This window comes from Aulostomus chinensis, chromosome 11 (genome assembly GCF_037954235.1).
Source record: "Aulostomus chinensis isolate RoL2024-O1b breed Wild chromosome 11, RoL_Achi_v1.0, whole genome shotgun sequence".
Classification (NCBI taxonomy): Eukaryota; Metazoa; Chordata; class Actinopteri; order Syngnathiformes; family Aulostomidae; genus Aulostomus; species Aulostomus chinensis.
Window position 1 is genome coordinate 8,545,477 of NC_141330.1, and position 23,411 is coordinate 8,568,887.

Consider the following 23,411-nt stretch of genomic DNA (forward strand, 5'->3'; position numbering starts at 1 on the left):
ATAGTGGGAAGCCTTCATAACGATTGGAAACCATACAAAGCAGAAAATCACCTTGTCTTTTATGAACTGGAAGATATAACTTCATAGATAGAGCAAGAATAAAAAAAGTAAAGTAGTAAAACTCTCTGAGGAATGTTTCCAGTACCTTGTTGAATCAATGCCACAAAGGACCTAATAAAGTGGCCAGTGTGTGTGTGTGTGTATGTATATACTATATATGTATATACTATCTATATATATATATATATATATATATATATATATATATATACACAAATATGTTACATATTAAAACTACAGCAAGAGTATATAATAACAGCCTTCAGGTGGTTCTCTCAGTTTTTCACAACAATGAACTTTTATTTGAAAGACATATCAAGTTTGTTGGCAAAGGTACATCCGGTGTGATATCCAACACCAGCTGCTGTGGAGATGGTGCGTTGTCAGGGTTTGAGTCACCAACACCATGTCTTTGAATGAGCCACAGTCGCAGGAGATTCAGTACCTCGCTCGGACTCGAGTTTGTACACATGCAGGTTTGACTTTAGGAGAGCATGGCACTGAACGCTTGCTATTGGATTTTGATTCTTTTACTGCAAACATTCACCAGTCAGTATCAAGGTATTGTATCATGATTAAATAACACTTGTTAAAAAAAAGTATTCCTGTGTGCATATTGTCTTGTAATATTGCTTCATATTTCAAAGGTGCTGCTGAGACACCTGAGAAAGCCGTAACTGTGAGCCCCTTCACCAATGGTAGGATATCAGTGTTTGAGAGGGATTTAAGTAATTTTACTGACTTTTACAGTTACATTTGTTTGTTATATAATGTTCAGAAATCTTCTCTTTTTTTGGGGGGAAAAAAAATAGGTATGATAACAATTTTGTTTCAGTTTTTGCTGTTGTTGAAGCTTTGACTACTGCAAATCCAATCAAGACATCAAGACAGCACAGCATCCAGTGTGACTATACAGGTGAGACAAGGATAATCAAGGCGTTAAAGAAAACAAAGTACATCTCCAGCTGGCGTTTCCTTATGTTATGTGCCACATTTCTAGGCTCCATTATTGAAGCCCTTGTGTATTTGGCTTGTGCAGGGAAGAAAAAAGGAGCCGTAAACTCCCAGTGCATTCATCAGCGGTCTTCCAGACGCAGAGGCAGATGTGCAAAAGGTGGGTTGCCTATGTTTAATAGAGTAGTAAATAATTCATTTGATAAACTGAGATATAAAACTGGAGTAGGAAATCAGCATTGTCTTATATTCAGTCCATCCATGTTGGCTTATATTAAAATATCTCTCTTCAAAAGTCTTGATTGCAGCTTTTGGAGTACTTTGCTCAATTCATTTTTATTTTTCCTCCTCTCAGGAATGAAACCAGGGAGAACACTCCGGCAAAGGATGCAAGACAAGACAATGGTAAAATGCTGCCGGTTTTCCCAACTGAAGAAAGGTGTGATTACCAGGAAGTTCAACAGTCCCAGTGTCCCCATGTGAATGGCACAAGGAAGAATATACTGGCTCTTGCAATATTTCCTTGTGCAGAATTGCATTTCTTCTAAGCATTTGTGACAATAGTTCACCAATTTAAAGTTAAATCACAACGGCAACTCTATAGAATCCAGTTGAGTACCAAACAAATGAATGTGCCTTTTTTTTTTTAAACATAGAAATACATACCAAAAATCAAAGCATGGAAAAATTCATTTACTTACAGTTTTAAAAATATCAATGAAAATCTAGAGGCATCTTGAAGGAATACATCATAATTAATTTCTCTAACGATTATGCAAACAAATTAAAGTGAAATGGAAAACAAAAAGAATCAGGCAATGCCAATAATATGACTGTCAGTTTTTTTGGTGAATGTTACCATGCTGCATTATAAATTGCTTAAAATGTATCTAATAAAGAAAATGTATATCAAACAGTATATACAAATTGTCAAACATCAAGTACAAATTCCTGGTTTATCCAGAATAATCGACAATGGCATCACATGGCATCACTTGTTTCTTTGTTACCCTAAAACTGACTGAAACTTCACCATAAAATTGTTTATCACAGTTTGATGATCTCATGACTTCTTTGTGAGTCTGCAGTTCTGAGAATATCAGCCCTGGAAGCTACATTTGGGAGCACAGACCTGGATGACAAATGAGCTTGGAGGCCAGAACGTTTTTAGCTCAGCAGTTTGTGTGAGCAAAAGATTAAACGAGAATTTTTTTTGGTGAAATTTCACTTTTACTCCTTATTTATTATTTTATTCTGACCGGGTCGTCCGGGGTGGAGGACTCAGTGGATCAGCACAGAGACAGACAAGGCAAACAGACTCATCAGTATCAGACCTTTTTGGGATGGGGAGTGGAGGTCAGGGGCAACACCTGGAAGAGAAACAAAAGAGGGAGAATTGATTGCAATTTTTGAGGAAAGAGAAGATAACATTAAAATAGGGGAAATATTCATTAAAACGGATTCTATCCTAGCAGACAGTCTCTTACAAACATCAAATATTTGCTTTGCCTGGGATTCAACATTATAATGACAAAAGTTATTCTGTAGAGTTCAAGTGCAGGAGCTTTTCTGATATTACAAAATGAGCGACACTCCATGTTTTTTGAATTGTTTTTATGAAGATATCGATGGGCAAAGGAGAGAGGAGAGGAAAGGCTCACTCACCGCTGACACGAAAGATTTTACTTTTCTGCATTGAGATCTTTGTAACAGGGTTTGTTGCTTCACATGTGTAGTTCCCCATAGTCTTTTCTGATGCTATGATAGTGATAGTGGAGCCAGTATTCACTGCTGATGGCTGGTTGTTGAAGAACCAGCGAAAGTCACAATCTGGCCGAGAAGGAGCGGTGCATGTAAGGGTCACAGAGGAGGCTTGGCTTGCAGAATCTGGACCAGAGACATTAATGCTCATAGGACCATCTGCAAAGAGAGGCAGAGTGCCTGTCAGAATTACAATAAACGTACAGTACAATAAAACATGATCTTTCTTGAAAAAAAACAAACATTTTAAACAAGCGTGCCATTTCCACTGACCTAAAAATACGTAACAAAGCATTTTTATGCAAACACATATTTAGAGAGCTCCAACCACTGAAGGAAAAGAATACGTTTTCAGATAAACAAAATGAAACACTGGTGCTTCATAAACTCACAATTCACCAGGAGCTGGAACTGAGGGCTTTCATGAGGACCAGCCTGGTTAAAAGCAACACACTGGTAAGACCCATCATCGCTTAGCGTCAATGACTTGAACTGCAGTGTGTTGCTGTCATGATGCGGTATATATGGGTTGGAAGGAGGGTACATTCCCAAATAAACGTTTTCCTTCATCCAGTATAATGAGATAAAAGGCCCATTAACTTGACAGGTGAGGGTGTAGTTTTCTCCGTATATTGGAACTCTGTTTTGTTGGACCTCCACTGATTTTATAGCCTCTGTGGACAGAAAACAATCATTATATGAACAGTGAGTTACATGGCCGCACCACATGCACTGAAAGAGTGAAACTCAAGATTTCTCACCAATGACTGTGAACATTCTTTCTTCTCTTCTTGTGATTCCTGTTATAGGGTTGAAGGCAGAACAAGTGTAGTTTCCACTCATGTTTAAAGTTAAATCCCTGAGTGTGAGTGCTGATGTATTGACCAGCACGGAACCATTGTACCACCAGGAGTACCGGTTTGGCGGAAACGACAAGGCATGACAGTTGAAGATTGCGTCATCTCCTGTCTCAGCCAAATATGGCCCATAAATGATGGGTGTTTCTGGTCCAACTGCAACAGCAAGGATATATCTAGTATATAGAATTATAAAATATGGAGCTTACAAATTAAATCTTTGAATGTGAAACTTACAGTTGACATCGAGGGTATAATAAGGGCTCGTCATGTTTTCAACAGGATTAACAGCCACACACTGGTACTCTCCCGTATCATGACGGGTCACTGGTTTGAAGATGACTTTCTCCTTTTCTATGTAGATGCCAGCTGTGTGGTTTTCAGATAGAGGCTTGCCGTACTTCATCCATTGGAAATCAACAACAGGTCCAGTCACATTACATGTTAGATTGTATGAAGAACCTTCTATGGCAGGACTCATGGTTGACTGGACATGGACTGCTGTTATTGGGGCTGAAAACAAAGCAAAACCAATGTATTTGTCCTTCTCTGAGCTATGTATTGGAAACACAAAATACATTCACACTGAAATATAAAACCAACAAACAAACAAACAAGCCTCACCATAAACAGTAAGCGTCCTGTCGGTGGAGCTGTTGTGGCCAGTGATGTAGTTGAAGGCCATGCAGGTGAACATCCAACCCATGTGTGAGGTAAGAGGGGGGGTCTCGTAGTCTGAGGTATTGGCCACTAAAGAATCATTGAAGTACCATTTGTAGTGGGGGGGAGGGTACGACGATGCTGAGCAGCTAAGGGTGACGGTGTCTCCTTGCTTTGCTACACTAGGACCCATGATGGTCGGTGTTTCTGGTCCATCTAAACAAAAGTATATTATCAGCTTTCTGGTCCAACTGCAACAGCAAGGATATATCTAGTATATAGAATTATAAAATATGGAGCTTACAAATTAAATCTTTGAATGTGAAACTTACAGTTGACATCAAGGGTATAATAAGGGCTCGTCATGTTTTCAACAGGATTAACAGCCACACACTGGTACTCTCCCGTATCATGACGGGTCACTGGTTTGAAGATGACTTTCTCCTTTTCTATGTAGATGCCAGCTGTGTGGTTTTCAGATAGAGGCTTGCCGTACTTCATCCATTGAAAATCAACAACGGGTCCAGTCACATTACATGTTAGATTGTATGAAGAACCTTCTATGGCAGGACTCATGGTTGACTGGACATGGACTGCTGTTATTGGGGCTGAAAACAAAGCAAAACTAATGTATTTGTCCTTCTCTGAGCTACGTATTGGAAACACAAAATACATTCACACTGAAATATAAAACCAACAAACAAACAAACAAGCCTCACCATAAACAGTAAGCGTCCTGTCGGTGGAGCTGTTGTGGCCAGTGATGTAGTTGAAGGCCACGCAGGTGAACATCCAACCCATGTGTGAGGTAAGAGGGGGGGTCTCGTAGTCTGAGGTATTGGCCACTAAAGAATCATTGAAGTACCATTTGTAGTGGGGGGGAGGGTACGACGATGCTGAGCAGCTAAGGATGACGGTGTCTCCTTGCTTTGCTACACTAGGACCCATGATGGTCGGTGTTTCTGGTCCATCTAAACAAAAGGAATGTTATTAGCTTTAATGAGAATGTAGTCAGATTAATGTCAAAACACCCACATGCAGAATTTAATTGCTCCAGGAAGAACTGAGCTAAGTTTCGTCCAAAAATCATCATTTAGTCTCACTTCTATTACAAACTCAAATATAAACAAAACAAAACAAAACTTTATTTTGTACCTTGATATGTTTTGACAGCCTGCAGTCTTCCTCAGAAGAGTCACATGATGTTGTGGTGATGTGGGCTGTCAGGCTTTGTCATCTTGCCTGTGGGACCTCTAAACCTGTATGAAATCAGCTGACAGGGCACAGCAACATCATGTGACTCTTTTGAGGAAGACCGCAGGATGTTTGGAGTTGAAAACATGTCAGGGTAGGAAAGAAAGTTCTGTTAGTTTGAACTGAGTCTCATATATGTGCCAGTGGAAGTTCAATGAAGTCTAAAAACCAAACCACATCAAGAGTTTTGTATTTTTAAAATCCATCCATCCATCCATCCATCTATCCATTTTCTTCTGCTTATCCTGTTAAGGGTCATGGGGGGGGGGGGGGGGGGGGTGGAGCCTATCCCAGTGGCTTTCGGTCATGAGGTGGGGTTCACCCTGGACAGGTCACCAGTCCATCACAGGACCATCACATAGAGACAGACAACCATTCACATCCACAGTCACACCTACAGTCAATTTAGAGTATCAATCAGCCTCATCCCCTCTTGATGTCTTTGGACTGTGGGAGGAAGCTGGAGTACCAGAGAGAACCCACACAGGAACAGGGAGAACATGGAGACTCCACACAGATAGACCCTGTGCTTGAGCCGGGCCTCGAACCCGGAACCTTCTTGCTGTGAGGCGACAGTGCTGACCACTGCACCACTGTGCTGCCCGTAAAATCTGTCATGAATCAGTCAATCTTCAGTGGAACACTACACTTCATAATTTCCTGCAATTGCAAGATCAGCCAAACATGGCTATACTGGAGACATTATAATTTGAGTTTGTCCATCTGTCTGTCCCATGCTTGTTCATGATTATGTCTACAAATTATCAAAGCATGGGAGCAACTTTTTTCCTATGGCCCCAAAAACATCTCTCTCTATTGGGCTCCTTGGCCTTTCCAGGGTTCTGTACTGTATTACTTTTTCTATTCACTCAGACAAAGATCCTGTAGATAATGTTAATTAAAATGGAATATGAACCTAGTTGCGCTCCCAGAACTTACAAGCAACAGTCAGTGTAAAGTTGTCACTTGCTGAACTGCTGAATGGGTTGAAGGCTACACACTTGTAGATCCCATTATCATAGAATTTAACTGGATGGAAGGTGAGGATGGTGTTACTCATAGATATATTTCTTCCGTTGTCAGGATACAGTTGGCTGCCATCATACATCCAGATGACTGACTCAACACTCCCGGTAGCGTCACAGCTCAGAGTGAAAGTGCGGTTTATGATTGCTGGAGTGCCGACTATTTTTATTGCCGCTTTGGTCACTGGAGCTGTGAAAAGACAGAGAGTTAAAGGACCGCTGAAACTGCATTAGCAACTCCAGCTTCACCACAGTCAACATTTTCTTTGCTCTTGCTTCATTTTCACCATAAAGACATGAGCATATTCAAGAAAACAAAAGAGCGTTTCTCCACATATGTGGAGCTGCTTTTACCCAGAACAGTGAGCATCTTGTATGCTGAGCTGTTTTTGCCAGTGACGTTATTGTAGGCCACACAGATGTACTTCCCGCTCATATTTAACGTCAGAGGTCCAACATGGTACACTGAGGAGGAAGCCACCTGGGAATTGTTGAAGTACCAGCTGAAGTGGCTGGGAGGATGTGAGGCGCTTGAACAGTTGAGCATCTCCAGTGCTCCTGTCAGAGCCATGGACGGCCCCGTGATCACCGGTGTCATTGGGCCATCTTTTAATGTCAGAGAAAGAAGCAGATAGGTCATTTTTTTTTAGTGAAGGTATCAACATCATCAATAAATGTCTTCTCCAATGATAAAATACTTACAGTTTACTTCGACTGTGTAGGGGCTGCTGGTCTTGTTACTCACAGCATTAAAAGCTTGACACTGGTAAACTCCACCGTCTGAAAACTGGACCGGGTTGAGAGTCAGAGTCTTGTTGTCCATGTCAAGAACAGTTGTGTTGTCAGCAGATATTGGATAACCGTTCCTCCACCACTGAATGTGATCAACTGATCCAGTCACTTGACAGTGCATAGTGAAGGGCTCATCAAGTATTGCTGGACCACCAGTGTGATTCACCACAACTGCTGCTATTGGTGCTGCAGGAGGAGAAGAGAATGGAATACTTCAGTTCACACGTTTGTAGGATGATTTATGTGCATGTGCCGCCTTAAAGCGTTACTTAACCCTCAGTCTTTTGTTTGTCAGTCACTCTCCTTGAGTTGTTTTGAATTAATGAAGAACTTCTTCTCCCTCGTCATTACTTGTACTGAGAATTCAGCTCACCGTATTGTGTGATAGGTCTTTACCTGACTATATGCTCCTTACCTCACAAGCACTGTGATTCGAACTAAAAACTGCCGACCTAAAGATTTCCACAGGAGAACTTAGATTATCCGGAACAATACATTCCATACTTTGTAGACTTTTTGTGTAGTGTTGCTGTTGTTAATCACTGGTCTCTATCACCTTGTTGCTGGGTACCATTTTCTGCATTCTCAATTGACCAAGAAGATACATTATTCATGAATTTATCCAAAGATAAGTTGTTATTACACAAAAACTTATTGTATAAGAGTGCTGTATTTGAGGACAATTATTTCGTGCACATTTGGATGAGTATATTCATGCCACTGTCTGTCAATTAAGGCTAAGCTAACCAGCAGCTGATCACAAGAAGTGTAGGAGAAAGCTGCTTGAAAGCAGGGAAATCCTGCTATTATTGTCTCGAAAGGGCAAAAAGATTCCATGAAGTCACTGAGCTTGGCCAAGAACTAGTCTGGCCTTGGGTTAATACCCTTTGGTTTCTGCTTTGAGATATACTGTGTTATGATGACAGAGCCAGTTGGCTGTTTCGTCCTTGTTAAAGAAAGTAAACCTCCTTCAGTCACGCTGAATTCACCGGAGAATATCTGGTCCACCTCCACCTCCAGACTTACCCATTATCCTGATCATTGAACTTGCACTGCTGAATCTGTGAGTGGCCTGGTTGTAAAACACACATGTGTAATTTCCTGACTCGCCCTCAGTGACCTCCTCTAGTTGAAGCTTGGGGCTAGACTGGTTGAGATGCATCCCATCAACCATCCAGTGGACCGTTGCCGGAGGGTGGGACTCCACTGAGCATGACAGTGTGATATTTAACCCTACCCTGTAGGTGTGCTCCATTGGCATGATCATCATTGTTGTGTTACTTGGGCCATCTAATGAAGGAACAAGAGGGAATTTAGCGGTGGATGATATGATAGGAGATGTTTTAATCATGCCTGTTTCAGAGAGAACTCACAGCTGATGTTAAAAGACACAGATGGACTAATTTCTTCGCTGACACCATTGGACACGTTACACATGAACGGCCCCACATCATAGCGGGTCACTGCCATTATTGTGAGAATGGCGCCTCCGTCACTGAGCTGAACTCCGTCACTAGCTGTGACCACAGAGCTGTCATTTAGCCACGTATATGACAGATCTGAGCCGTTGGACACAGAGCACGTAAGAACTGCTGTGTCATTGAATTCCACCAGGTTGGTTGCATTTGCCCTCAGGGTCACATGTGAGACAGGGACTGCAGGGAGGGAAATATCAAGGTATTTGTCAATTATGAAGGTGTGAGAGTGCAGAGGACAAACAAAGGTGTTACCTGACTCAGTTTCAGGCAGCAGTGATAAACCAAAATGTGATGAATGTGCATGATGCCAAAATCAAATTTAATTCCTGTATGACTTTGATTTAAGGTCAAATACATTCCAAACAACTTTCCTCATGTTATTTGGCAAATATAAACATACTAAACTTAAACTCTAAACATGGTCACATTGATGAGTTTGACACGATCTGGTCACAAATTGACATCAGGCAGTGTTACCTTCACCTCTCTCCTTTGAGATGAGAGAAAAACAGGTGCCAAATAGATATTTCAGGGATTATAATCCTTACGAATGCTTCAGCTAGTCCTCCAAATAAATAAGCATTCCTCTCTATTTCATTTACTGGAATCAAAGCAAATAGAACAACAACTTCACTTGTGCCAGGCTACCATTTCTCTTTCACCAGATTTTAGGACAGATTTTCAACCATCCCGTATACTTTCTCCATCGGCTTTACTCTTACCACACCGACGATAACCTAGTATGATAAACTGACTGGTACGTAGCCTATGGATTGGTCTAACAGGTAAAATATATCTAAAATCTTCCAAAAATAAACTCTTGAAGTGAAAAATTGCACCATCAGGCAAAGAAGTGCCATGTGACAACAGAAAAGGCTCACGTCTCAACCGTTCTCTGCCAGTCTTTTCACAGCAGCCATTTTGACTTGTCATTGTGAGGGACACACAGGTGAAACTGTTTACATTAATTACTCCCAGTTCCATTCAAGGGTGGGCCAGGACCCTGGTCCTGTGCCTGCTGACTGTCTGGAATGGCTTTTATGATAAACAGTGAAGGACAATGAGAACAGAGACTTTGTTGTTAACTCTACCTGTGTTCACCTGACATGTCAAAATGGCTGATGTGAAAAAGGGCGTACAACACAAGTCGATAAAACCTGATTTAACTGCCGTTTCGGAATCACCTCTGCTACGTTTAATGTGTATTCATACATGTGAATGGATATTAAATGTATTTAAAAAGGTTCATATCTGACTGGGATAACAAAACATCCCATTCATAATTATATCATTTGAGAATTTACAAGCAATGTGTCCTTAATAGCTCATCTGTCTTTGCCTTGCAAATGAACCTAGGATCCAACTTATTTAAAATACCGTCATTTTGTTTCACGTGTGTTGTGGTTAAACAGCGAAAAAGTTTTTCTTACCTTGGACCGACAGTTTTAAAGAAGCCGCGGAAAAGTTCTCCCCCTGCAATGTGTACATGCCAGAGTCGTCCTGCTGCACTGACATGATGGTCAGTGATGAGGTGCTTGAGTTGAATGTAACCCTTTCCTTCCAAGGGTCATAAATGACTGTATTACCTGGGAAATTTATCAAAATGACTTTATTGTTGAAGATCCAGACCCCGTTATTGATGGGGCTGCTACTGTGACTGTACAGTGTGACATTGCTGCCCACTGGTAATGGGTTTTCAGATGCATATATCCTCTGGCTCCAGACACGATCTGGAAACAAGGAACAAATGTTATGTTCACTTATCTAGTATTAGATACGCATAAAACACTTACATGACCTTAAACAGTTGTTTTTGACATTGTAACTTTAAGATTTACACCCTGACTCAAACTTTTGTCACTGAAAAACTAGTAACTAAAAAAACAAAATCAAAAGATAATAAGAAGGAATCAACTTAAATGTATTCGGTCTTACCTGTCGCACATGACATTATTGTGAGGATTGTGATAAACACAGCGGGAGACTCCATTCTACTCCTCTGCTTGTTTTTTGCTTGTAAGTGGCGCAAATGTCCTCCTCACCTAAGCGGACTTTAATCTGCTTCTCCTCCCCAGTCGCCTTCAGATCAGCAAATATTTGCTCTATTATCAGTCCGGCTTTCTTTTCTCGTGATGCAAATGCGTAGCTCTGACCATCACCATGCCACCTGATGCTGATAGCCACTCCTTGTTTTGCCCTGCTTCATTTTGAGGTTTTTTTTTTTTCCGGCATACACACCAAAGGAGTGTCCATTTACTGTAAACTTGTGCTGTTCCGCAAGAATCAAAGGAGAGTATGGGAACATGTTGTAACTTTCCTGTATGGCCTGCAAGTTACAAGGTAACAAGTTGAGTTTCTATTGAATTGAAATCCCATTCGCTCATTTAGGGGTCACCTGAGGAAAATGATCCAGGGGCTTAACCAGCACTGGCTCACAAAATAACAATACATTAACATGGGAGATGAAAAAAGTAGAACTTATATATCTACCAATAAACTTAGAAATTCGTACTGATCAATGTATGTCAATGGGAACATTTTCTTGTCCGTTACTTGGCAATGATGAGCTGCACCTCTTAACACAATGCTGACAGAATTTACACATGCAGGTATTTGGATCAAATAATCCTAAACTCTGGAATACACAGACAACATATATATGTCTACTTTTATTTGGATGCTCAAATCTCTACCTTTACTAAGGTAGAATTTCCATTTTTTTTTAATAGTTGCTACGTTCTCTCTTCCTTTCCCTTTCCCTGTGTTTATTGTAACCACTGACCCTCAGAATGGCTATCTTGAACAAACACACTTACTGCAGTAAGGCTTTCCGAGCAGCTCTAAAAGAAATAGCAAAAGTGACCTGTCGCTATCACGTTCGCATATCTTTAACATTCTTCCTTATTAACGCTCAGTGGTTGCTTGTTCATAAAAAGTAAATATAGACAGCAGACCCAGGGATTTTTCTCACGTTTGTACTCTGAATAATTACAACTCAGTGTAGACGTACAGAGAGATCATGTTGATAAAACTTCAAGACTTTGCGCAGAGTGATGTATTGATCTGAGGATAACGGAGTCAGTTGTTTACTTGTGTAATGGTTACAGCTGATCCTCCCGCTATTGTGTGCGAGGTTCCTTCTCACTTTAAAATACAATTTAATTGCCAAATGACTTTTTGACCAGTGAACATACAAATTTCCTAGTCTTGCAGTTGGGCCTCAACTCATACGCAGTGGCACTGTGTGAATATGACTGGGACGTTCCTGCAAACCTGTCCCTGAGCACATTAAAGTGGCCAAAGAATGTACAGAGACTTCCATTTTGCTGATGATATTTACTTTATTATAATTTTTGAAAGAAATTATCGATCTATAAATGTACCACACTCCACATATGATAACACAAGGGATAACAAATAACATACAACACGGCAAGGCAATTATTTATTGATGCAAAGGGTAAACATTTAGTTTTATATTTGCTTCCTTAAGGATCCAGTCTGGGAATCGTGTAAATATTTGAAAGTAAACATATTATTTTTTATCTGTATTCTTCCAAAACAGTGGCACCTGGAGTTTGGTTTTGAATGCTTCATTGTTCATTCATGGACTGAATGAGCCACCTGTGAAGGAAAAGCAGTCATTCTATTTGTCCAGGAGTGTCATTATTCATGTTATTATATTGTCCTACATTCCTTCTTAAAGAATAAACACTGAGGTCAAACATGTTTTGTCATTATTTCCTCTCTCCTTCACCTACACACTAGTTTGGCAATAGTAGATGATCTCAAGTGAATGTGTAGGAAACTGTGCTGACTGTATCTAAACGGTCCTTTCATCTCAGAGAGGATTCAGATCTTTCTGATTCTGCCTGTAGTTTCCATTACAAATGATTTTGTAAAGTGGGGATTTCCTTTTTCTGAACAGTCCAATGTATCCACTTTCATCTAATGTCATTCTAAGACCATGTACTCATGTAACAATGTAGTAACAAGAAATTAATTTGTAGATATTAGAATCATATATCAAAATAGAATAGTTTATCTATCTACCGAAGTCCCCCACTCACATTCCATTTTTTTTGTCATACAACAGCATGTACTATAACTGACCACACAACTAACCAACCTGCTTCTATGTTTTTTAACCTGACTGAATATTTTCTGCAAATACTGTATTCCACGTAAAACGTTCAGTAAAGTCATATTTCTGACCGATAATTCATTAAAATATTATGAACGGATATTGATAAGCTCTTAACTTCGGTGTGCAGCCCCTCTGAACAGACAAAAGTACGATGTATTTATTCTACATCCTACCAAGGGATGAGGAGAGACGTCCGACCAACAACAGGACGGGGAGGAGCCATGTGTTAACTACACGTTGTCCAGATCCTGATGCCGGCGACTCTAGAACAAACCAACAGAAGGATGAGTGTGAGAGCAAATATGGAGGCTGATGTTACTGGACTGACACACTCACTGCTTATTGTGATGGATGTGGTGATATTGCTGCTGACGTTGGTTTGATTGTTGAAGGCCAGACAGGAATACGGACCGCTTTGGTCCTCACTGACGGTGTACAGTTCTAACAGTGGACCTGTGACGTTCACAAGCTCTCCTTTGAAAGCCCACTGTAGCTGAGCTGGAGGGCCGGACTCCACCGAGCAGACCAGGGTCAGATTTGATCCACTTAAAAGGGAAGTAGCATTCTGCCCATTCACTGTAAGGGCCATGTTATCAGGGCCATCTACAGGGAGAAAGAGGAGAGGTCATCGGTCCTGTAATTCTAACTGAATGGTTATAAATGGGAGAATCACTGTGAATAAGTATATAAAAAAGGACAATATTCCACTCACAGCTGATTGTTAAATTCAATAAATCACTAGTGCCATTACTGACTGGGTTGAAGGCACAGCACTGGAAAGGTCCTCGGTCATAACGGGTCACATTAACTAATGTGAGAGTTGAGTTTTCATGGGTGAGCTGAACTCTCTCGCTGTCTTTGACCGGAGAGCTGCCGTTCAGCCAGATGTAAGAGGGGGACGATCCAGAGGAGGTGGAGCATGTGACAACCACTGATCCGCTGAGCTCAACCAGGTCGGTTTGACTCACAGAGAGAGTCACGTTTGAAATGGGCTCTGTGGATAAGACACAGTGAGCTGATACTGTTAGCATGCTTCTCTCTAGCAGAACGTGTGAGTGTTCATAGGTTGGAAACAACAGAGACGGTCAGCAACAGTTTCAGGGGCTAAGACAAATGAGATGGGATGTACAGATATTTCCTGTAACTACACCATTTTCTGGTATTGTTACTTTTGTTTGAGTCTTGTCCTCTTTTATTTATTTGCTTATTTATTTATTTATTTATTTAGCAGAGTTAGGTTTATTTGTATCTTCAGGACAGATTTCAACCAAAATGGAGTGAAGAACAGCAGTGAAAGGACGATCCCTTAGTGGATCCATCAGAGCAAGTGGAGTTTTCATATCATATGTGTTCTCATCGGAGCAAAGTTCTATTTGTTTCAGATTAATTCTTTTTTTTATTTTAGGAGATGAAATTGTAGTACTGTAGGTCTAGTACGAAATGACCTCATCAGAAACCAGCCTTCAAATTCTTACTTTTTACATTATACCTTGAAATGCTTTCAAAGCCTTTTGCTTCTGCTTTTACCAGATTTTTTATTGTAGCTGTCTTCACGATAAGAATTTACTCTTGTCCTATCTGGGTTTATGTGCTTTTAGTAAGATCAGAGTTAAAATGTCCCTCTTCTCTCTTTCTAATAATGCTACAACTGTATGTAAAAGCTCAAGCTTGCGGACTTTGGAAAATTAAATAATACTGATTGAATGTATCATTTATGCACATCTTATCAATTATTGTCTGTTCAAATCATTAAAACTAAATTAATTAAACATTAAACATGAAATTACTTCTTCAGAGCTCATGAGGACATTAAATAGAAATTACAAACCTTTTTAAACTTTTTTTTTTTTTTTTTTTTTACATTTTACAACATGGTCACTGCAGATAGAGATACAAAGGGGAGTATAAATATTGTTGACAAGCACCAGAGACAGAGTGACTAGTCAGCATAAGGTCGTAAAACTCAGAACCCATGTGAGCTGTTATTTACAAAATTCAGTTGAGTATGTTGAATTTAGTTGTTGTTAGTGCAAACATCGTTTAGCCAAAACCCAAATTCTTTTCAGTTCTTCGTTATTTTTTCCGGGATCCAAAGTCATTACAAAAACTGGTTCCTCTGAAAGGATAATGTAAACATGTCATGAGCACCTTTGTGTCTTTCACAGTCTGAGGGTGTGTGCTACAGTTTCCTGCAGAGCACTCTCAAAATTGAAACTGAGCCAGTCTTCAATTCTTTCCAACAAGCTTCCCCCCTCTTCTGTTCTGTTTTGGTCTTAATTTGCTTGAATCCAGTATATTTGTACGTCGCTGTCTTCTTTTCGACGCCACTAATTTCCTTTTCTCTCATTGAAAAACTGATTGGACTTCTATTATTTGTCATTACATTTAAATAAGTCAGACATTCTCTATATGACTATGTTTTACAAGCTAGTTGAACTTGTTAGGATGTACTGTTCATTTTTATTAAATTAATGACGGCCTTGACCCTCCACGTGCGGTACCTCATGCGACAGCGCCTGCAGCAAAATGACTGACACCTTTTACAGTCACTCTTAAGCTTGAGTGTACTTCAGGTAAGAAGTGTATCTCCAGACTAATGTTTTTTTTTTCTATAGGAAACATCAAGCTGTTGAAATGTCATTGAACTAGATATTCCCTGTGCTCCAGCGAACAATGAAAGATCATCAAATCAATCTGAAATTATAGGATTTAAAGACAGATGTGCTAACAAATTTGTGTCTCTATTTCAGCTGACTAAAATATGATCAAATAGGCATTTCACTTGTTTGTTTGGTTTTTTTTTTACATTTTAGTAGAGATTGCCAGGAGAGAATAGAGAGTTTGTACCGTCATGCCTATAATCTTTCAAGTGTGTAGTCTCACCAAGAACAATGAGGGTGGTGTTGACCCGAAGCTGGGGATTGTTGCTCTGCATCACATAGACTCCTGAGTCTTCCACGGTGACGGAGGTCAAATTGAGAGCTCCAGTGAGGATGTTGACCGTGGCTCTGCCAGTGTAGCTGGGTGCCCTGATCTGGTTTTCTCCAAGCCAGGTGACAATGGGGGCATCACTCAACGCCCAGCTACCCCCACTCAGAGCCATCACAGGAGACAGAGACAGCGTCACTGTGTCCCCGACGACTACAGGGTTGGTGGAGGGTTGGATTTCCACAGCACCAGAGCCCAGAACCCCTGAAGAGGTTAATTCTTGAAGGCCTGATCAGAAACAGGAGGAACATGGTTGATCAAACAGTTCAAAAAGGCATTTATACGTCCTTTTATCCTCAGTGTAAATGAATCAGCATGATCACAGCTTCATGCTGGAGTCTACCTTGTATTAAAACCAGCAGCACAATCGCCAGTCTTCCTTCCATTCTCCTCTTCATTTTCTGTTAGTGTTTTGTCGGCCTTTACCTGTTCTGCTCTATTATACTTGTGCATTGTATGTCCAGCCCCCCTCTCATAAATACCTGAAGAAGAAACCCTGGTTCTTATCAACAGGGGCCTCTGGTTCATGCTGGTCAAACTCACAATGGGTACTTTATCATTTTCATTTGCCGTCTTGGGTGGTAAATGACAAATTATGACAGGAGGTATGCGTGGTAGGATTGGGGAGTGGGGTTTTGGATGGTGGTATTTGTCCAGGTTTTTTTTTTTTTGTTAGTTAATATATAGTTAGCAGATGACATCATCATCATCATCATCATCATCATCATGTTTGCACTGGTACTGTCTTGTTTGGTGTGTATGATGTTGACATGCTGCTTTTTTTTTTGTCCCACCCTCCATCTTGATATTTTTTTGTTGTTGTACACAGACGCCTTGTAGTGACACGTTCCCCTTTAGGTATCATTAAAGGTGAAGGGGGAAATTTGCTTTTGGGTTAAGATCAAGTTCATGTTCTGCTTAGCAAAGAGCTTGCAACATCTGCAAAGTGACACGTTTGTATCCATGAGGCAGGATACGATGTATCGAATTCGACATATATATTTAGTTTGAACGAAAGGAGTAAGAGTTGTTGCTCTTCCTGCTTCCTAAGAGCACCCCTCTCATTTTGGGTCTGAGTCACTACACATTTTTGAAATTATATATGCTACGTTCCCATTTTGTGGGTGAGATAAGGTTTTTTTTGCAGGAAAATATGAAGACAGAATAACTACTTCATGATACCACTTGGTGCACATCCTAGTTCTCCATGTCAGCTGCAGTAGAGACATGTTTAGAATGAGCACACCTTTGTTATGACTTGACACACACAGGGTGAGATTGGGAAAGGGCGGAATATTTGTTAAACGTGACTATGACAATTAGTTTCAGCAGATACTTAAGCTTCATGTTATGGGACTGATCAGGCACAGATATTGTAAAACTGAAATTTTTAAGATGTTATTTGGGCAAATGCATCTCGATTAAAGATTCTCACCATTTTTTTTTTTTTGTCTGCTCACGCTTGCAGTCACCAGTCAGCGACGCAAAGGTGCATCTAGCCTACGTGATTGATGCTGGCTCTGCATGGCTGAGCTTTGTTGTCGTTCTACTATCTTGGGCTACACCCACCTCCTCCGGCTGGCTGCTACTATTCAGGTTAAATTTGACTTATTTAAATATGTAAACATGTAATTTAATGATCTGGTTTTTTGGCCTGAGAAAGATGTGGATGAGGTTATATGTGTTTTTAACCAGAGGTTACGATGAGATCCTACAAGCCATAGCTGAGTTTTTCTTTGCGCACTGATCCATTCTTCGTGGGACCTTAAAATCATTTAGAAATCAGAGTATAACAGAGTAAGACATAGATGAGACTCTTTTTTTATTTTAAGAGTTAGGAGGAAAAGTCTTTGTTCTCTTTTAAGTTGCCTAAAAGCAGCCCTTGTGTGTTGGGAGAAATGAAATAAACTTTTGATTTTTGGCAAAAAACTTTCCCATTTATTCTATTTTGTATATGAATAGTATTCTAAATAAACAAATTTATAACATAAGAACACCCATACTTCTACTTTTGCTTCAACGCTTTGACTTGGTTGAGATAACAAAGACAGGAACAAAAAGGAGGGAGGATATATTATTGCGTCACACACGCTGACACACTCGAGGCCTTTGTCTCCCTCATCTGTTTGCTCTGTGTGATTCTTTTATCTGTGTAAGCTGTTAAGTATCAGTCGGCCACAGGTGCTTCCAAAGCTGGGTAGTACAATGAGTCAGTGGATCAAACATTTTATTGTAAAAATAACGATAAAAGCTGAAAATTCACATGAAGCTCTATTTAACATGTGAGTGAATCATTAATGCATCTTGTTCAAAGGTCACAGTCAAGTCAAACAGGGTCTCAAGATGCTAAATCCACCTTCACCCTGCGCACGGCAGAATCAACTTGAGATCATCAGACATCACATTAAACCATAAAAACATAGAATCACCAAGAAAGCGACAGCAGGCCTGAGATGAGCATTACTGCAGAAAGTCCACTTGGCTGCATCGCCTCCGATCCTGACAGGAGAACACCTGCAAATGATGACCGCAAACAGATAAGAAAGCTAAATACATGGTTAGGCTGGATTTAATTTAATTATCATGGAGTAGATTAAACTCAAGATCTGATATTGAACAGTGAGGTCATCTACACTCAAAAATAGAGGTTTGAGACAAGTATTGCTGTATTTTTAGAATTCTGTGGAGGTCTGGGAGGAGCGTACTGCAGTTACACTGCTGAACCTTAGTAGGCGGTGGAGGCAACTTTCAACAATGGAACAGAGAAATCAGGGGGACCACTTACAGTACAGTAAGACTTCCCTTATAAAGGATTAGTAAATGGTTAGACGTGCTTTATTACTTGCGCTGTAAACACTTCATGAACCATTCTTTAACAATTTTCAATGACTTATATCCTAATTTCCCACAAATCATTGCGGGGGCACTATTTGGAAAGATGAAGGTATGCTGCTACGTTAGGTAGCAAGATCTGATAGCATGTGTAACCTAAATGAATAAAAATGCCATTGTATAGTATACCTTCATCTTCATCTACCACTGTTCATTATTAGTTTATGAAGTGTTTACAATGCAATTAATTAATTAAGTAATGCAATGGCAGCCATGTATTAAACATTCGTAAGGGGAGATTTAGTGTAAAGTGGTACCAAAATAGTTTAGGGATTTTGAGCTATCAATCGCTGAACAACAGATTCATTTAATGAGCTAAATATAAAACAGAAAAGAGCTCAAACCAGAGGAGAAGTCATTTGCAATGAGAGTGTGGAAATCCGTAGGAGGAAATGTTAGAGGCAGCTGGCCACAGCTGTTGCGGTCTGTGTTGACGCAAGAGCAGTTACACTTTCAGCGGGGTCACACGTCAGGCTATGGCATCTAGCTAGTTGCCGTTCAGAGGATACCCCTTGGTACACACTGGGTCTTCTATTTCTGAATGTTTGCTGAGTAAGAAGTTTTCTTTACCTTTAACCTCAACCATCTTGGTGGCCTCGGTAGAGAGTCCAGCAGCAGCATTTTCCGCAACACATGTGAAGTTCTGGAATGTACCGGGTATGGAAGGCGTCCACAACAGCTCATTTTCATGGACTGAAAAGTAGGTTCCCATTGGGAAACCTTGCCTGAACGGCCATCTCACAGCACAGTCCACGTTGATGGTACAACTTGTCAAGCAGGTGAATTTACTCGGTCTCCCAGGAAACACAGTGTCAGGTCCACTGATGCTGACGTTCCATGTGTCAACTGCCAAAGATGAGAAAGCTAGAAATAAAATAATTGTTCTACCTCATTCCCTTGATCAGTTCCTAAATTCTTCATTACTTACAGTTTAGGAGGTACCCCAGGCTGAAAACTCCTTGTTGCAACGTCTGCAGATGCGTCTCACACTGGTAGAATCCAGCATCAGAGAGCAGCAGCGAGTCAAAATGGAGAGTGGTGTTTTGCAGCAGCTGCATATTATGCCGCAAGTTCACTTTCTGTCCGTCTTTGTACCAAACCACCTGGTTCCCCGTGTGTGAAGGTCCTCGTGTGTCAACATGGCAGACCAAGTCCAGCGGCGTGTTAAGAGATGGGACAGTACCTGGTTGACTGATTCGTACAGACACTTGATCTAAAACACAGGACACCAGACAGAGAGTAACACCAACTGCTTATTAAGAGAAGAAGAATATGTAACAACCTACTCTGTATCTTGGACAGTTCATTGTTGTGGGACTACATAATCTGTCTTGACACAACTGCATTGGTGAAGTCACTGAAATAATTTGACTGCTTTAAAGACACAATCCAAGCCTTGTAAATTAAGCCGTGACAAAAGAAATTCCTGATTTTAACCTTCTGCTTGGTGAGAGCAAAAATCAGCTAAATGTACTTCAAGTATGACAGTAAAGTATTTCAAAACAAAAGCTCTTGACTGTTATGACATCATTATATTGCTACCAACTTTAATTTTTTGTAATATTCCAAAGACCTTGTTTAGGGTTGCACCGAACCAGACATGTTAAGGTTTGTTTGTTTTAAGCTCATATAAATGTATTCCTAGATTACAGAGCATATGTTTAAATATAAATTGGGGGCCAATCCTGGAATACAAAGAAGTACTAGAAATCTATTTGTTTGTACTTAAAAGGGAAAAATACATCTTTTGTGTGTAGTATCATTCAGAATTGTGCTTTCTTTTTGTTCTGAGGAATAACTTGCAAGGAAGAACCTCAAAACTGTATGCACCGTATCACCAGTCTGGCAAAAAATGTGTAACAACTGATCTTGTGCGCTTACTCTTAATATCCACAATGGAGGTTATGCTGCTGGAGACCCATGTTTCTGGATGGAGGACAGCACACCGCAGTTCCACCGTACTGTCCCGTCCATCTGGTGCCCAGGCCAATGTGCTGCCATTGACCGTGCGCTCCTTAAAGGACCAGGTGTACATGCAGTTTGGGAAGCATGAGGATGAACAGGTGAATGTTTTAATGAAGCCGGCTGTCACTGCACCAGTCCAGGAAATCTGCATACTGAAACCACATCCTGGTTCACCTGAGAGAGGGGGGGAGTTCGACTGTCATCCAGGACTCGTGTGTCACCAATATGGCTGTTCAGGCTGATCCAAAATGATCTGGTCAAGTTGAATTTAGTTGACGAGGCAGTGTTCAGTCAACCTGTGTCGATTGCCAGTGTTGATCAATGATGACATGAAGATATTTGATTAAACTGACTTCACTCGTGTTGGTGAAATTTCTGCTGCTGCTTCGCCTCTGGTTTAGAAGCGCGTGGGGTGAAAGCACTTTGAGACTTTTGTCAGTGAAAGGCAAAAGGCAAAGGCAAATTTATTTGTATAGCACCATTCATACACAGGGCAATTCATAGTGCTTTACAGAGGGAATGAGACAATGAAAGTTAGAATCAGTTTAAAATCGAAAACATGAATTAAAACATTTAAAAATCATTTAAAATCAATTAGACAGCAGACAAATCAATATCAAATCACCCAGATCAATCCCAAATCAATACTATAAGAAGGCTGCAGTAAGCAGCAGTGTTTTCAGCCCTGATTTAAATGAGCTGAGAGTTTGTGCCCCCCTCAGAGGTTCAGGGAGTTTGTTCCACAGGTGTGGACCACAGAAGCTGAAAGCAGCTTCACCCTGTTGGGTTCTGACCCTGGGGACACTGAGTAGACCCGTCCTTGATGACCTGAGGGGTCTGGATGCTTCATACCCAGTCAGCAGCTCTAACATGTATTTAGGCCCAAGCCCATTTGGTGACTTATAGACCAGTAACAGGATTTTGAACTCAATCCTTTGACACACAGGGAGCCGGTGCAGTGATTTAAGGACAGGTGTCATGTGGTCCATTTTCTTAGTGTTGGTCAGGACTCTGGCAGCAGCATTCTGGATGAGCTGCAGGTGCTTGATTGATTTTTTACTGAGACCTGTAAAGACACCGTTACAATAATCTAGCCTACTAAGAATAAATGCATGGACGTGTTTTTCCATGTCTTGTTTAGAGAGAAATCCTTTAATTCGTGCAATGTTTTTGAGATGATAAAAGGCTGATTTAGTGACAGTTTTTATGTGGATCTTAAAATTCAGGTCTGAGTCCATAACAACACCAAGGTTTCTAGCTTGGTCGGTGGTTTGTAGTGTCATTGAGTCAAGTTGGCTGCTGAACTCAAGCCTTGCGTTTTTGGGACCAAACACAATGACTGTTTACTTTACTTTATTTACATACTGTATTTGCTTACTTACTTAGGGACTGTCTGTTTTTTGGAGGGGATTTTTTTTAAATTTGGCCTCATTAAAATACTGAAATAAATTCAGAATAAATCATTAATTCAATGAAAACACATAATTCTACTGTAAGGTAAAGAATTACTTTCAAAGTCTAACATGCAAGCAATAATAACCTTCACTTGCTGACTCTTCTCTAACATTGCTATTAACCCTCTAACTGCAAGTATATTATTGTTTTTTTTTTTTTTAAATCTTTCAACTCATATCTTTATGAATCTTTATGAATCTTACCGTTCAGTGCCACCAGAAATAAAATGTAGAGATTCCTCCAGTGGGGTATCATGTCTGGGTTCTCTGCTGATTTGAACACAAACAATTATCCCCTAAGTCTTTCTCTATCCCTTTATCTCTCTGTCACGCCCAGATTTCACAATGTCAGAGTTTACTTGATGATGAAATCAATACAAGCAAGACGAAGGAAATGACAGGGCAACTCTCTTGGTGAGCAAGGAGTTAGAATCATTTCATTTATCATTTTCATTTGATTAACAGCGGCTGAGTAAATCAGAAAAAAAATCTGAGGGGTTTTCTACTGACCAGAGTAAGAAACACTAGGTGGCAGTGTCTTACAGCAGCTTGTCCAGTTGACAGCCTGAGCAGGACTTCAGATGTGCCGTTTGATTCTTATATTTTTACACAACTTCATGTCGAAGGTGATCAGCGTGGTGGAGGAGCTGTTTGACACCGGAAAATATGAAGTCTCTTGATGTCTTGATACTAAAGCTGTAGTTTATATCCTTCTTTCGTGACCAAAGTTGTTTGATTCTTCCCTTTTACTCTGTATATTTGCTGCTTTGATGAGGTTCTCTTGACAGGGCATTTCTTCCCTCTGAATTTTCTATTTATTACTGTTATCGAAATGCAATACAAAGTTGAAATCTGGATTACTTTATGTTTAAATGTCCATACAACTACTTCATTATTTTTTTTTTCCTTCATCATTTACAAATACTGGTTTAGCACTGTACTTCCACGATTTCTGAATACAGTATTTTAATGACAAACAATAAATAAAAATCGGATAAAAAGAAATAGGAATTTGAACTATAACAACGGTAAAAACAACACACAAATTTATTTGGAGCACTACCTGAAACAAGGGCGGTGAACTTCGTCTGTAAATTCCCCTGGCGTTGATGAATCATGGTTTA

The 23,411-nt window shown here is 40.3% G+C and overlaps 4 protein-coding genes across 4 annotated transcripts; 1 reads left to right on the plus strand and 3 right to left on the minus strand.

Annotated features, from left to right (window-relative positions):
* Positions 1 to 351: 351 nt before the first annotated feature.
* On the minus strand, positions 352 to 11,018 carry LOC147253105 (hemicentin-1-like). The gene is made up of 15 exons (XM_086218137.1): positions 10,777 to 11,018; positions 10,272 to 10,571; positions 8,737 to 9,018; positions 8,390 to 8,653; positions 7,274 to 7,549; positions 6,926 to 7,177; positions 6,486 to 6,761; positions 5,012 to 5,263; positions 4,625 to 4,900; positions 4,257 to 4,508; positions 3,870 to 4,145; positions 3,537 to 3,788; positions 3,168 to 3,449; positions 2,680 to 2,934; positions 352 to 2,384 (listed from the first exon to the last, which is right to left on the minus strand). Exons 1-15 carry the CDS (start codon positions 10,829 to 10,831, stop codon positions 2,296 to 2,298), a joined length of 3,639 nt encoding a protein of 1,212 aa, XP_086074263.1. The 5' UTR covers positions 10,832 to 11,018; the 3' UTR covers positions 352 to 2,295.
* On the plus strand, positions 383 to 2,030 carry LOC147253106 (uncharacterized). Its single transcript, XM_086218138.1, has 5 exons — positions 383 to 621; positions 708 to 758; positions 896 to 976; positions 1,100 to 1,174; positions 1,370 to 2,030. Exons 1-5 carry the CDS (start codon positions 555 to 557, stop codon positions 1,495 to 1,497), a joined length of 402 nt encoding a protein of 133 aa, XP_086074264.1. The 5' UTR covers positions 383 to 554; the 3' UTR covers positions 1,498 to 2,030.
* Positions 11,019 to 12,198: 1,180 nt separating the features above from the next.
* LOC147253107 (cell adhesion molecule CEACAM2-like) lies at positions 12,199 to 16,362 on the minus strand. Its single transcript, XM_086218722.1, has 6 exons — positions 16,320 to 16,362; positions 15,872 to 16,204; positions 13,701 to 13,982; positions 13,325 to 13,591; positions 13,162 to 13,251; positions 12,199 to 12,465 (listed from the first exon to the last, which is right to left on the minus strand). The coding sequence occupies exons 1-6, from the start codon at positions 16,360 to 16,362 to the stop codon at positions 12,446 to 12,448; spliced, it is 1,035 nt and encodes a 344-aa protein (XP_086074848.1). The 3' UTR covers positions 12,199 to 12,445.
* A 1,824-nt stretch (positions 16,363 to 18,186) lies between these two features.
* Positions 18,187 to 22,594, minus strand: LOC147253108 (uncharacterized). The gene is made up of 5 exons (XM_086217138.1): positions 22,492 to 22,594; positions 20,750 to 21,007; positions 19,797 to 20,081; positions 19,439 to 19,714; positions 18,187 to 18,490 (listed from the first exon to the last, which is right to left on the minus strand). The coding sequence occupies exons 1-5, from the start codon at positions 22,541 to 22,543 to the stop codon at positions 18,402 to 18,404; spliced, it is 960 nt and encodes a 319-aa protein (XP_086073264.1). The 5' UTR covers positions 22,544 to 22,594; the 3' UTR covers positions 18,187 to 18,401.
* Between the last annotated feature and the right edge of the window lie 817 nt (positions 22,595 to 23,411).